Source organism: Anabas testudineus, chromosome 16 (genome assembly GCF_900324465.2).
Source record: "Anabas testudineus chromosome 16, fAnaTes1.2, whole genome shotgun sequence".
NCBI classification, from domain to species: domain Eukaryota; kingdom Metazoa; phylum Chordata; class Actinopteri; order Anabantiformes; family Anabantidae; genus Anabas; species Anabas testudineus.
Window position 1 is genome coordinate 12,491,618 of NC_046625.1, and position 14,420 is coordinate 12,506,037.

At 43.2% G+C, this 14,420-nt stretch overlaps 1 protein-coding gene across 4 annotated transcripts in view; it reads left to right on the forward strand.

Annotated features, from left to right (window-relative positions):
- The window catches only part of kif13a (kinesin family member 13A), a 31,944-nt gene that overhangs the window by 15,818 nt on the left and 1,706 nt on the right, over nt 1–14,420 (forward strand). Inside the window, exons 7-39 of one of the 4 annotated variants that reach the window (XM_026371991.1) lie at nt 27–111; nt 636–770; nt 923–1,035; nt 1,134–1,245; nt 1,325–1,537; nt 1,656–1,766; nt 1,857–1,991; nt 2,619–2,749; nt 3,024–3,110; nt 3,189–3,364; nt 3,658–3,877; nt 4,407–4,569; nt 4,719–4,862; nt 4,983–5,132; nt 5,258–5,422; nt 5,849–6,022; nt 6,115–6,266; nt 6,357–6,489; nt 6,681–6,827; nt 7,373–7,405; nt 8,291–8,390; nt 8,482–8,608; nt 8,700–8,755; nt 8,835–8,959; nt 9,644–9,820; nt 9,908–10,000; nt 10,122–10,274; nt 10,397–10,465; nt 10,574–10,624; nt 10,820–10,907; nt 11,022–11,173; nt 11,994–12,158; nt 12,959–14,213. In XM_026371991.1, the coding sequence (XP_026227776.1) occupies nt 27–111; nt 636–770; nt 923–1,035; nt 1,134–1,245; nt 1,325–1,537; nt 1,656–1,766; nt 1,857–1,991; nt 2,619–2,749; nt 3,024–3,110; nt 3,189–3,364; nt 3,658–3,877; nt 4,407–4,569; nt 4,719–4,862; nt 4,983–5,132; nt 5,258–5,422; nt 5,849–6,022; nt 6,115–6,266; nt 6,357–6,489; nt 6,681–6,827; nt 7,373–7,405; nt 8,291–8,390; nt 8,482–8,608; nt 8,700–8,755; nt 8,835–8,959; nt 9,644–9,820; nt 9,908–10,000; nt 10,122–10,274; nt 10,397–10,465; nt 10,574–10,624; nt 10,820–10,907; nt 11,022–11,173; nt 11,994–12,158; nt 12,959–14,213 (5,390 nt within the window). Of the gene's footprint in view, nt 1–26; nt 112–635; nt 771–922; nt 1,036–1,133; nt 1,246–1,324; nt 1,538–1,655; nt 1,767–1,856; nt 1,992–2,618; nt 2,750–3,023; nt 3,111–3,188; nt 3,365–3,657; nt 3,878–4,406; nt 4,570–4,718; nt 4,863–4,982; nt 5,133–5,257; nt 5,423–5,848; nt 6,023–6,114; nt 6,267–6,356; nt 6,490–6,680; nt 6,828–7,372; nt 7,406–8,290; nt 8,391–8,481; nt 8,609–8,699; nt 8,756–8,834; nt 8,960–9,643; nt 9,821–9,907; nt 10,001–10,121; nt 10,275–10,396; nt 10,475–10,573; nt 10,625–10,819; nt 10,908–11,021; nt 11,174–11,993; nt 12,159–12,958; nt 14,214–14,420 lie in introns of all 4 variants that reach the window. The other 3 variants (XM_026371990.1, XM_026371993.1, XM_026371992.1) reach the window with 3 other exon arrangements.

Genomic DNA, 14,420 nt, shown 5'->3' on the forward strand with positions numbered 1-14,420 from the left:
TGTTGCCTTCCGTGTTTTTAAAAAAGACGACAGTCCTTGAAAGTTCGGGAACACAAAGTCCTGGGTCCATACGTAGATGGTCTTTCTCAGCTGGCTGTTACCAGCTTTGAGGTACGTTTTTTACTTTTCTCTCATCGCGGGTTGACAAGAGGTGAAGCTAAAACCACCCAGTATTACTGACCAATGTGATTCATGAAGTGTACATGATTTATAACATCTAACTGAAATCCCTTTTTATAATATTCCCAGTTGTCAAGTAATTGATTTACATTTGGAATAACTAACATTTAGCAGAAACTCTGACACATACTCCTGATGTGGGATGTGGTAATGGGGCTTTGTCTAGTTTATATGCCAAGCCTTGGCAGGGCCTTCCTTAATTAAGTTTAAACATCTCCACCCTGTTCCTCTGTGCTCTGATATGTCTGATATTAGTCCAGTGGATTTCCCACAGCCTTGGCCCGCTGCCTTCTGTGACCCAGCTAAATCACATGGCGCACAGCCATGTGCAAATACCGTCTGACTTTACTGTAATCATAATAATCCATTAAGGCAAGGTTTGCCTTAATCCAGTTAAATGTGTGGCCCTTTTCTGTGACTGTTTTCTTATTGTCTCAATATACGTGTTGTTTTAGGACATTGAAGTGTTGATGTCAGAGGGGAACAAATCTCGCACAGTTGCAGCCACAAACATGAATGAAGAAAGCAGCCGTTCACATGCCGTCTTCAGCATCATTGTCACACAGACTCTTTATGATCTACAGTCAGGGGTCAGTCTTATCTTGTTTTTCACTCATATTTACAACAAACTGTTTTGAATTTGAAGTTAATGACACATAGGACATCATTTGTTTTTATCCTGTAACTGTTTTTTGTCTTGTCTGTGATCAATTGACTGTGAATTGTGTATAATTATAAACAGAATTCTGGGGAGAAAGTGAGCAAGATGAGTCTGGTTGATCTGGCAGGAAGTGAGCGAGTCTCTAAGACTGGAGCTGCGGGAGAGAGACTCAAAGAAGGCAGCAATATAAACAAGTGGGCATTTTTTTAATATGAACGGGATACAAAGTGCAGTTAATCATTTGACAGTTCAGTACTGATATGACTGATTTTGCATGTGTTTGTTATTTCAGATCTCTTACCACGTTGGGCTGTGTGATTTCTGCTCTGGCTGATCAGTCTGCAGGAAAGGGAAAGGCCAAATTTGTGCCTTACAGAGACTCAGTCCTCACTTGGCTACTAAAGGTTTGACCTCCAAATTGCTGCAGCAGATAATTTAGGATCTTTCTATCTTCTATCTTGAAATTTGTTTCTCTGTCTTAAGGACAACCTTGGCGGAAACAGCAAGACTGCCATGATAGCCACAGTGAGCCCAGCAGCTGATAACTATGAGGAGACTCTGTCCACACTACGGTATGCAGACAGGGCAAAGAGAATTGTAAACCATGCCGTGGTGAATGAAGACCCCAACGCTCGGATCATCAGAGAGCTCAGGGAAGAGGTGGAGAAGCTGAAAGTTCAGCTCTCTCAGGCCGAGGTGAGAGGAGAGATAGAGTGAGAACTGAAGAGGCTCACAAATTATGAATGAATTGAGACTGGTCATTAATCACCCAATGGTCCACATTGCGCTAATGCCAAATGTTTTTCTCCTTCAGTCCTTGAAGGCTCCAGAGCTGAAAGAGAAACTGCAGGAGTCTGAGAAACTCATTCAGGAGATGACTGTTACCTGGGAAGAGAAACTCAGGAAGACAGAGGAGATCGCCACTGTACGTAAATGTGCAACAACAGAGACTCACAATTTTATTTGACTAAAGCAGCCTGTTAGTGAGAGTGATTTCTATTGTCTGGGTTTACAGGAGCGTCAGAAGCAGTTGGAGAGCATGGGCATCTCTTTGGAAACATCTGGGATTAAAGTGGGTGAAGACAAGTGTTTCCTTGTGAATCTGAATGCTGATCCTGCCTTAAATGAGCTTCTGGTCTACTATTTGAAGGTACCCCCAAAAAATATTTCTTCACGACTGCACTTCATACACACCTCCTACCGACTGTCCCTGTGCCCCACATACCACAGCAGTAATTTTTAGTGTCAGCTGAGGCCCTGGAAGAGAGGGCCAGACGATACTGAGAGACGAGAGCAGTCTGCACAGGGCAGGCCTGCATTGAGTTGCAACAACCAACTAGCTATATGGCCAGATCTGTGAGAACAGGGGCATGTGCGAAAGCAGCCCGTGCAGCTTTCAGAACAACAGGCCTTTGTCTGAGTTCTGTGGGCCATCCTGGCATATCAGTGTGGAATGACTATGGTAATGTGAAATGTGGGTTAGTTCTCTGCAGTGTAGGACATCCTTTAAAAGCTGAGATATTTGTTTAGCAGCGCCCACAGCACAAAGAGAAAGAAAGAGAGGACGTTTTTTCCACTTAAGTCTGGTTTTGCTTTGATATTGCTCTTGATTCCGCCAAGTTAAAATGATTTATGTTCTACAATACTCTTGTTGAAGCTGGCTCAATACATAGCAGTTTGTAGCTTTTAGTGTTATGACCAAAAAATGCAATAAGACACTGGATGTAATTACTTTCAGATTTGCTGTTTCCTTTATCTGTCTTCCACCTGTGTGTAGGAGCACACGCGTGTGGGCGCAGACACGTCTCAAGACATCCAGCTCTTTGGGATCGGGATCCAGCCAGAGCACTGTTTCCTGGAGCTGTGCCCAGATGGTGATGTCACTTTGACGCCCATAGAGAATGCCAGGTGAGCTACCTACAACATACTCTCTATTGGTTTATCTCTGTGTATCTCTCTTTCTGTTGTCTCTCTGCTCCATGGATGACTGGACCTCACTGTTTCACATTACCTCATTGTAGAGGAATCTATGATCTGAGCTTCTCGCTTTGATATCAGAGACACCTCTCCCTCCCACTACAAATGGATTGTTCCTTTTCAATTAGTTTTCCCTGTTAAAGGTTTACTGTTAAAATCCCATCTGCCGTCTTCATTAATAGAATTCAATCTCTGTTTTCCACAGGACCTGTGTAAATGGAACAATGATTGATTCCTTAGTGCACCTGTGGCATGGAGATCGTATCTTATGGGGCAACAACCACTTTTTCAGGTATGAGATCTTCTAATAAAAACATGTGAACAGTCAAAAGTAAAAAAGTGACTGATAAGACATCCTGTTGTGTTGTAGAATCAATCTGCCAAAGCGTAAGCGGCGGGACCGCTTGAAGGAGCTGGAGAGAGCGTCTCCTAGGGAGAGCTTTGTCGATACAGATGTGGAGACCGCCAGCGAGGCCTCTTCTGAGCAGGACTACAGCTATGAGTTTGCCCAGATGGAGGTCATAATGAAGACTCTGGGGAACAATGGTATGATTATGATAATCTGCATTTTACAAAATACACGGCAGTTCACTACAATAAACCTTACAATATGAAAAAATACACTGGAGAAGGTTAACAAGTCCATGAGGGGAACAGCCAAAGGCATTTGTTAATAATATAAATGATACTGTAACTTGATTAATTTATAATATAATTAAAATAAAGGCTTACACTCAGATTGCAATCTATTCCTCTACTAATGCAACTTGTACACTTGCACAATGTTTTGGATTAAAACATTTCTTTTTTCTTTTTTTTTTCCTTATGCGTGCATGTAGACCCAATGCAGAATGTAGTCCAGGTGTTGGAAAAGCAGTACCTGGAGGAGAAACGCACAGCTCTGGAGGAGCAGAGGATGATGTATGAGCGAGAGCTCGAGATGCTACGGCAACAGCTGTCTCCCGAGAAAACACCACAGCGCCACAGCAGCAGCAGCGATCGCCTTACATTCCCGACACACACACCACACAGCAAGCTGCGACTGTGGACGGAGGAGCGGTCAGCGAAATGCACAAACACACACAAATGCACCAAGAACACATACTGCACACTGCAGGAAGACCTGCCCCAAGACTGATAAAATGAGATATGCAGTCATTTGCACTTGTTCCTTCTTTGCTTTTTTACTTTAACTGCAGATGCATGACATATTAGCAGTGTTTTTATGTACAGAAGCCTTTAGGTTTTAAAATATGACCACAGTTAAGCATATTCACGTGTATTACGTCTGACTTGGTCAATTCCTGCAGGTTTATCAGTGTTCATCAGTGAGGCATGATATTAAGTTCCACCAAACTCTGTAAGAGGTGAAAAGCGAACAGGGAACTGGAACTGATTTTTTCCTGAATTCAGTTTATTAGTCAAATCACAAATGCAGGGCTCAGTGCTTCTTTTAGAACTTTAACATCACACATTTTTCACCTTAGTTCCCTGTGTGTATGCTTTGCACTTACTGTTCCTGTAACATGTTGTGCCGCTTCACACTGAGGGAACATAAGTGATGAATGATCTTTGTTCTCTGTGATAGGGATGAACTTTTTCGTCAGAGTCTTTCTCGACTTCGAGAGCAGGTCATGAAAGCAAACACCTTGGTGCGAGAGGCCAACTTTTTGGCCGAGGAAATGAACAAACTAACTGACTATCAAGTCACCCTCCAGATTCCTGCAGCCAACCTCAGTGCCAACCGAAAGGTCGGTATCCCTACTAGTCACACAACCAGAGAAATTGTATGTTTACAGATTGCATCAGAATTGATTTATTCACATCAGTTTAGAGCATTGGGTTAAAGTAAATATCTGAATTATTAGAAGTAACAAAATCTGTAATTTTGATTATATAGCGTGGAACGATAGTGAGTGAGCCGGCCATCCAGGTACGAAGGAAAGGGAAAGGGACCCAGGTTTGGACCATTGAGAAGCTGGAGAACAAACTAGTGGACATGAGAGACCACTACAGGGACTGGAAGGAAGGCACAGAGGAGATGGTATGAAACAGGACCAGAAATAGCAATAGATGACTAAAGAGGAATGAATGAATGAATTAATGAATAAATAAAGTAATGAGGAAAGAAAATGTTAAGCATTAATGTCCTCTGTTTGTTCAGTATAACAGAGCAAACAGTAAGCACTGTGATCCGTTCTACGAGGCACAAGAGAACCACAACCTGATAGGAGTGGCAAACATTTTTCTAGAGTGCCTTTTCCATGATGTCAAACTGCAGTATGCTGTCCCCATCATCAGCCAGCAGGGAGAGGTAAGAGTACACCAACATAAACAGATAAATACATACTACACCACACATATACACCCCATTAGCATATATTTGACATTTTCTTTTAAGTTCTTGTGATAACCATTCATTTTCGTTTCGTTTCACAGGTAGCAGGCAGGTTACACGTTGAGCTGATGCGAATCAGTGGAGCTGTACCGGAGCGATTGGCGGGTGGAGATGACTCATCAGAAAACTCCAGTGAGAGTAGCTGCTATGAGGTCATGGACACCAACGGGGAGATCGTCCATATGGCCAAGAGGCTTACGTGCAGGGTAAAAGTGGATTGTAACCAGTCTTTTTTTTTAAATTTGCAGTTGAGCTGCCCCCATTCTCCTGGCATGTTTGTTCTGACACTAATCAACATACTTAAACACTTCCAAACGATTCCATTTTATTTGTATTGCGCTTAATCACTACAGAATTCACCTCAAGGCACTTTATGGTGTTTAAGGTTTAAGACCTTAGAAAATATAAATGTATACAGAATTATATAGAAAACCCAACAACCCCAAGTACTAGGTGACAGTAGAGAGGAAAAACTCCCTTTAATGGAAGAAACCTCTAGCTGAACCAGGCTCAGGGCACTCTAGAGATATACAGCTCCAGGGCCGAGGCTACCTGCAGAGGAGACCAGAGAGAGGCAGGCAGAGAGGAGGAAACACAACATTTAATCTTTTCTATTTATCTTTTTGCTGAAGGTGCGAATCAGGGAAGCTACAGGTTTGCCACTAAACCTGTCCAACTTCGTCTTCTGTCAGTACACCTTCTGGGAGCACGGTGAACCCACCGTGGCTCCTCCCATGGTCAGTCCAGACAGACCTTCTTCTCGAAGCCCAGATGCCCAGTTCACTGTACAATTCAATCACTGCAAGGTAGGAGGAACTGTTGACTTGAGGTTGTTAATGCCTTACTGCAGAGACTATTTTTAAATGAACTTAACTATAAACTTCATTTACTTTTTCAGGACTATGTTGCACATGTGACAGATGAGTTTTTGGAGTTTATCTCAGATGGAGCATTGGCCATAGAAGTTTGGGGTCACCGCTGTGCGGGGAATGGACGTTCACCTTGGGAGTTAGATGCACTGGAGGCCAAGACCCAGACTCTCCGGGATAGGTGCATGTTTCACTCAAACCTTTGCACATACAGACACAAACAGGCTCTATTATTTTACATCTAAGTAATTTTTGGTGTTGCATGTTCAAGGTGGAGTGAGGTGTCTCGCAGGATCGAGCTGTGGATCTCCATCCAGGAGCTGAATGAGCAGGGAGAGTACTCATCTGTGGAGCTCTCTTCTGGAAAAGACATTAGCACAGGAGGAGTTTTCCAACTCCGACAGGTCAGAGAGAAAAATCTGAAATATGTTTCCCTTAAGGTCAGACAGACTACCTCACATGCAACACACACTTAAGGTCATAAGTAATTATGTAATGAATGAATGACATGAACAGTCATGTATGAGTTATAGTTTGACAGTGCAGTGTGGGAAGCAGCACTTCAATGTTCACTTAGAGAGATTTGTCCAAGCAGGGTCACTCCAGGAGGCTGCAGGTGTGTGTGAAGCCGGTCCAAAACTCAGGCACTCTGCCTCTGCTGGTGGAGGCTGTGCTGTCTGTCTCTATTGGCTGTGTGTCAGCTCGGTCCACGAAACTACAGAGACCACTCGACAGCTACCAGGTCTGTGGAACGCACATACTTTATATATTTTTCCATGCTCTCACTCTTCACACGTACCATTTAGACAATGAACCTATTGTGTTAACAAAAATAGATGTGTCATGTAACTGATTCTGCTTTTAAACCAAAGAGTGTTTTGGTAATTGTATGCTTGTTGCCTACAAGTGATATTCAATATTATGCTTACTCAGTCAGAGTATGTTTAGTCTGTCTCTGGTTTCATGCCATGAAGGCTTCGCCTGGATAGCTGGCAGTCCGTCTAATGGAGGCCAAGGAATGTGCTCATTAGTGGCTTGTTAGTTCTATTAACATGCACTGTTGCACTGTTGCAAATTTAAAATTTTGAATTTATTAAATGCATCAATACCTACTGTAGATGATTATTGCTTTGAAACACATTATTTACTTAGATAAATGACATAAATTATTATTTCATATTACTGAGAATGGAAATGTTTCATGAGCAGTGAATGGTTTGCTATGAGCGATCAATCAGAGCCTTTTCTGGTTCCCTACATTTGACTGAGTGTGTTCTCTCCTGCCAGAGAGAGGCGGAAGACGATATGGATAGTTATCAGGTACCCTGTCAGTCACCTCCAGCTCCTGCTCACCCTGTAGTTCACTCTGCAGCATGAAGGACACCAACTGATCCCGTGTTTGTGACTAGGCCTGTTGCTGAGGGCATGTGAGACAGGAGGCAGAGCACTGTGCCTCCACAAACTAAATGCGTGCTTTATTAAACAGCAGCTGCACATGTGGATCATTTCTGATGCTGTAATTAATCACCATTGTTTGGCAGCCCTGGATGCAAAATACAGCAAAATCCAACCATGGCTGAGGCTATAGCCAGCAGGTTTCCTGCCAGGGATCTCAGTCCGCTCTCTCTTGCCTTTTCCCCTCAGGTTGCTCAAACTAATGCTATTGTTTGCTTGTCACTAGTGAAGAGCTGGAGGAACAATGAGCCTCAATCAATAACACAGGCATTGCATGGCTGCATGATTTACAGTACTGCATGGTGGAAGTGCTGACATTAAAAAGCGTAATTTGGTTGGCTTTGAGGTCTGTTGGTTACTATGGGTGTTGCTCTCTGTGGTGCTCGGAGTGATCTGCCATGCATTAGGTAGGACTCTTGTTAGCTATGGTAGTGTGTGAGAATATGCATACAAGTGTGTATGTGTGAATGCATGTGTGCGGATGTGTATAAGTTAAAATGGAGTTTCTGTGAACATGTGATATAAAATTTGATCTTTTGAGCCAAAAACAGTTTAGGTGTGGGAGCTTATCAGGATTACTTTCCATTGGATTTCCTAATATATTAGCAGTAGGTGTTCAGGAGCAGTTACTGTACTCTACTCCATTAGACAGATCAGTCCTGTGCACCCTCAAGTTCCCTGGTAACATTTCACTGAGCCCTTTCCCCACTGAGTCAGCTGGCACTGACGCTGGTTTCTGTGTGGTTATAGGAGGAGGATCTCAACTGTGTGCGAGAACGCTGGTCAGAGGCCCTGATCAAACGTCGGGAGTACCTTGATGAACAAATCAAGAAAATCATCAACAAGCAAGGTGAGTCCCAGACCCTGCGTTACTACCACTTGACTACTAGCATGTCTGTCTGTGTGATGAAAAATCCCTCATCCTCATTTTATTTATCCAGAAAAGTCAGAGGAGGACATTGAGCGCGAAGCTCGACTGGTGGAACAATGGGTTGGCCTGACTGAAGAGAGAAATGCAGTGCTAGTTCCTGCCCCTAGCAGTGGCATACCTGGCGCTCCTGCAGACTGGTAAATAACAATCACTCTTCCAGACGCATCACATTGACTCATTTGCATTTGTGTGCCTTTTCTTCACCATAAATCTCATGTTTCCTTGTAGGGCACCGCCTGCAGGAATGGAAGCTCACATCCCTGTACTCTTCCTGGATTTGAATGGTGAGGCAGACACAATAGATGATATTTAACAGGTTTTCTCCAATGATTTATAAATACTAAGTGGTTTTTATGCTACCAGCGGATAATCTGACAGTGAATGAGCAGCTGACTGGCCCACATGCTGCAGGTGTTAACTCTATCTTGCCCAAAGAGCATGGAAGCCAGTTCTTCTACCTCCCCATCATCAGGCACAGTGATGAAGAGGTAAGCAGTCAGTTTGGCTTTACTGCCCTCCTGTGGCTAAAAAGGTAACTTAGAAAACCACACAAGAAAATTTTAGTAGTGCTGTGTGTAACTGGGGTAGTGTTACTTTAAGAGAGTGTGCCCATTTGCAGTTGTAATTTCGGAAATGCCATCCTTGTGGTTTTTCAGGTAACCACATCCGCTGTGACACTATACATAAAAAGTATTGCCTTTTTCTTTTCGTCTGCAGTGTAGAATAAATGCATGTTTTGTTGTCAGTTGTTGTACCAAGGCTCCATGTTGAATTTTGTCGGATTTTCTGTTTTATTGCTTATAAAAGTTATTTTTCCTCATATAATTGCACACAGACAAGAGCATTTAGGGCAACATCTTTTTTCCTACAATCATGTGCATAATTGAACAATTATACAAATGATGTAATTGCATGACATTATACATTGAAGCAAGCATTTAAAAGTCATCTTTGAGTCTTTGATGTTGAGCAGCAGCACTAACCATTCACTAATCACTACCACTTTTATTGTGTAAAATTGTACCCAAGGGTCATAGGGTGACGCATTTCCTCCTCAACAACATAATGCCAACCCCAAGATTATAGCACACCTACATGAGTGTTATCTACGAGCATGCAGGTTCTCTCTCTGCAAAGCTACGTCGATAAAACACAGTCTTCTAATTCACCAGGTGTCAGCAGTGTGCTCCTGGGACTCATCCATCCATGATTCTGTGCATCTCAATCGGGTCACGTCTCCCAATGAACGCATCTACCTGATTATCAAAGCCACAGTGCAGCTCAGCCACCCTGCCTCCATGGAGCTGGTGCTCCGCAAGAGAGTTGCTGTCAACATCTACAACAAACAGGTTAATAAAAGCCGAATTGGGCAGCTCACAGCATGGACTCAATGTGCAATTTTAATGATTAACATAGTTTTTATTTGTTTCTTGCAGAGTTTCACTCAGAGTCTCAAGCGAAGAATGTCCTTAAAGAACACGCTTTACTCCTGTGGTGTGACTTATGAGATTGTGTCAAACATACCAAAGGTACAGATCTGATTTTCTGCTATAATATGTTATTCTATCACCACATATAATGAAAACAACTTTCTGAATATCTTGCAAACAATCAGTGTTGGTGTTGACGTTTCTTCGCTTTTTATTTTAGGCCTCAGAAGAGCCAGAGGAGAGGGAAACCTTGGCCCTCATGGCTGCTCGTGGTGACAGTGAGGAGACCCAGGATGGAGAAACCTACATAGAGAAATATATACGTGGAGTTTTGGAAGTGGAGAACATCCTCAGTCTGGAGAGGTTACGGCAGGTATTTCATGAAGCAGTATATTTTCCCGTCTTCCGTAGAATATAATTTGTGATTTAGTGCAAAAACATTTAATCCAGAAGGTGACGTGAAGATACACTTGTCTTGATGTTTTTGCCCTTCAGGCTGTGACAGTCAAGGAAGGACTTGCTGCCAAGGGAAGACACCTAAGAAGGAGTATCAGCACACCAAATGTACAGCATGTAATGAGCATATAAATCACTTCACTAACAATGGAACCACATGGAAATCTTCTCAGAGAATATTATGACACTGCTAACATGTTTTTTCTTGCTCTCTAGTCTTCATGTAGTAAAACAGACTTAACTGCTTGTGAGGATGAAGACTGTAAGGTATGTCTGGTGCAACTAAAAGCTGTTTATTGTTAGTACTTATAGATGGTATATATAGATAGATGTTCTGACAATGTTAGGTTGATAGTTGAAATTAAAATGTACTACTGTATATATATATATATATATATATATATATATATATATATATGTATAATAATATTAGGCAAATATAACCTGTATGTTATTACCTAGGACCACTGTGATCATGTGGACAGCTCCAACTGCAATCCACAGGAGGGTTCCCTTTGCAGTACACCAATTAAAAGCAAGGAGAACCAGGGTAATGTACAAAGCAATTGTGCAACAGCTTTAATATTTCCTGACATCTGTTGAGTAAGAAACAGTGTTTGTGTTTGTTGATGCATGGTATCTTTGTCTGCATCTTCCCACACAGGTCTGGTTCCAGAGAGTCCCACGTTTTTCAACTCCAGCTCCTTCAAGGTCCTCTCCCCTCAGCCACCCAAGTTCCTCAAGTCTCTGCTACCTGTCAAAGAAGAGAACAAGGCAAAGAAATCCCTGGAGGCCCGTCCGCTGCTGGGACTGGAGGTAAGGAAGGGGATTCAATTATGTCCTGCCCCAAAGGGAAGGAATTTATTCTTTGTTTTTCCCATGTTGTTGCCTCACCCATTAAACTGTTAATCAATCACATCACACATCACATCAAGTTAGCATGGCAAATATATTACCGATTGCCCAAAGCTGTCAGATGTCATTTATGAAAATGGCTTTGTGTTGCTGAATACAAAAAAACAAACATAATGACAACATCTGCTGTCTTTATATTACTGCACTCAAACAAAAAAGAGAATGACTCAACAGGAGCATGACTTCAACTGGGGATAGCCACAATACTTAACTAGACAAAGCTGTGCTCTAAAGTCCCTTGTCATGTCTCATGATTTTGTTTGTGATAATTGAATAATTGAATTTTCCACATAGCCTGTGGCTGCCCCAAACATTTAAACTAACCTTCTGTATTTGTTTTCATCTTTGCTTGAAGTGGACTAGAAGAGGTGCAGGACTTTTACAAATCAGTTCGTCTTTGGGATGCTGTGGGTGGGAGGAAGAGGTTTTGAGCCAGCAGCAAAATGTTTCAGTGACCAGCAGGGATTAGAGCAAAATTAAGGGAAAAAAGTTGAGTGTATAACTGCAGTGGAACATAAATAACTGCAGTTACATTTGGACATAGTAGTGTGTCCAATAAAAAAGTGCCATAATTCACGTTCACCAGCTTAGACCACTTCAAGCACTGTGTTTTGGAAATGTAAACTGCATGGCACTAACTGTGCAACTGGCCTGCCCAGCTCCTTGCATGCTGTGTGTGTGTGTGTGTGAAGTGTGTGCTGTTGTTCTGACCCATCCACAGAGCATGCGCTCATGTGTGGACAGCCCTGCACTGCTCCCCCCTCCCTGCCCCTGGCGCCGACCCAGGGCAGGCAGCGAGGGCCACTGCAAGCCTTCCACTTCCACCTCCACCCCCACCTCCACCTGCACCAGCAGACAGCTCAGCCACACACTGCCACACATGGCTGTAAGTGTCACACGCACCAGCACACACTGCTCTGAGGGTTAATGTTAGAGTTTTACAGACACACTCTGGAATATTACACCTTCACACTGCTACAAGCATTGCACTTACACACACTCATGCTTGCTCGTGCTTTACGGATTACACAAGTTACCCGTTTCTCTGTGTTGCCTTCTGTGGACTAGCAGCATTTTGATTAAGAGCCACACTTTTCTGCAAGCAAACACATAGTGTAACACTGTAATTTCAGTAGCTTTGTTAGTCAGTATAGTCCTATTATCTTCATGTCCAGCCCATGCATTGGTGTACAGTGGAGAACACGCTGTGTTGTCTGCGAAAATACACAGCAAATGTATTTTCTTAAAAGTACAGTAATGTTTATATTTATAAAAAAATAAAGGCAAAACCAGGTTTACGTTGCTCCACATTGCGCTGCAATTTGTTTCTATGCAATAAAAACTCATACTCGCTCCAAAAGTGTTTAAAAGGACTCACTGTCTGCTGCACCCATATTGGCAATTATTTTTCCATGAATACTGTATGCTGGTAAGTTACTGACTCTGTTTAAGCACACTAATGTAACTACACTAGTACAGGAACAAACACCATAAGGAATATTTCAGAAAACACCACCTATTTGTGCCATTTTCATGTTTCATTATCACATTTTACATCCTGTATTCGTTGTCTTCTTTCTTTTTAAAAATGTCTGTACAGGCTATTGCTCTGTACATACATGTACACAAGCTGACATTTGTGGCGGGATGTGTCTTTTGTCTTTCTACTGTTGTTTTAATCACCAGGACTCTGAGGAGGAGGAGACAGATGTGGACATGGTTCTAAATCCAGACCAAGGCCCTCGGGACCACAGCAACTTCCAACCTTACATCCCAGAGGACTTTGCAAACTTTGAGATCTACAATGCTACTCTGGAGAGCCAGGAGGGTTTTTTATCCTCCCATTCTGACTTCAAGAGAAGTCGATGCGGAGGTGAGAGCGGAGAGAGAGAGCTGTCCCGAAGCCCCACGGCCAGCACTTGCACTAGTGGATACTTTTCACACAGTGCCTCCAACGCCACACTTTCAGACCTGCCTTTCAGTGCCAGTGAGAGCTCTGACCACCTCAGCTGCACCTCCAGAGACCTTCCAGACCCCCTCCACTGTCCTGCAGGAAGGGGCTGCACCCAAACCAAAAGTGTTTCTGCAGGGAGTGACCCACTAGTCACTCACTGCAGAAACACTGCACCTTCCCTCTCAGCAGCTGCAGTCCAGCACCAGCTCATCCACAATCAAATGTCACCTGTCAGTATTTCAAATTGCACAGACACACAGCAAACAATCCCTCTGCATCACAACTGTGTTCTCAGTACAAGCCAGGAGTTCACTGACTTTAAAGGGGCTGACGACAGTATTGAGGAAAGTGATTTAGCACATTTTAACCAGAAATGGGAGCAGGAAGGTTCTGAGCACAGTACAAACCAGCAGAGGAAACTACAAAATGTAGAAACATTTGACACTGGCAATCAATGCTCCTCTCACATGGCTGGTATTATCAATTTATCTAATCCTGAAAGTGCTTCCACTTCTTTATGCAAGTATCCTAATAATGAAGAGTCTGTTGGTGTACCTGTGTCCTGCCCTAACACAGCTAGCACTACAGCTCAAGCCCTGGCACCAGTGCCTGACAAAGCCCCATCTCCAGCTCTAATAATTCCCTCTGCATCACTCCCACCTCCAGCATCACAATCCTCAATCACCACTTTACCTACAGCCCCACCCTCTGCCCCGTTCCTGCGAGCAGGTGGAGAACCTCTGATCCAGGAACCAGCACAGGGAGATCTGCCCCACGGGAGTCCTTGTCCCAGCCCTAACCCCAGCAGTGCCGAGCCCTCGGGGGACTCCAGCGGGGATGAGAGCACCCCTGTAGCTCAGCTTCCTGACTGGATGGCTCCTGGGGAGCAGGTGTGGGTAGGGAAGAGGAGAGGAATAGTCCACTATGTTGGAGGAGTAGAGTTTGCTAAAGGGATCTGGATTGGTGTAAAGCTGGACATGGCAGTGGGTGAGTTCCTTGATGAAATTACCTCAATACATATATATTGTTTATATAATAAGAAGAAAGTTTTAAAATATTCATCACATATTTTGTCCATGAGAGACCAATTTATTGTTTATTATTATACGAGTTTATTTTCAACCTGCCCTTTAGCACATATCTTGACACCAGTTCTCTAATATCTGTATCTATGTCATGTGCAAAAATGGCCTA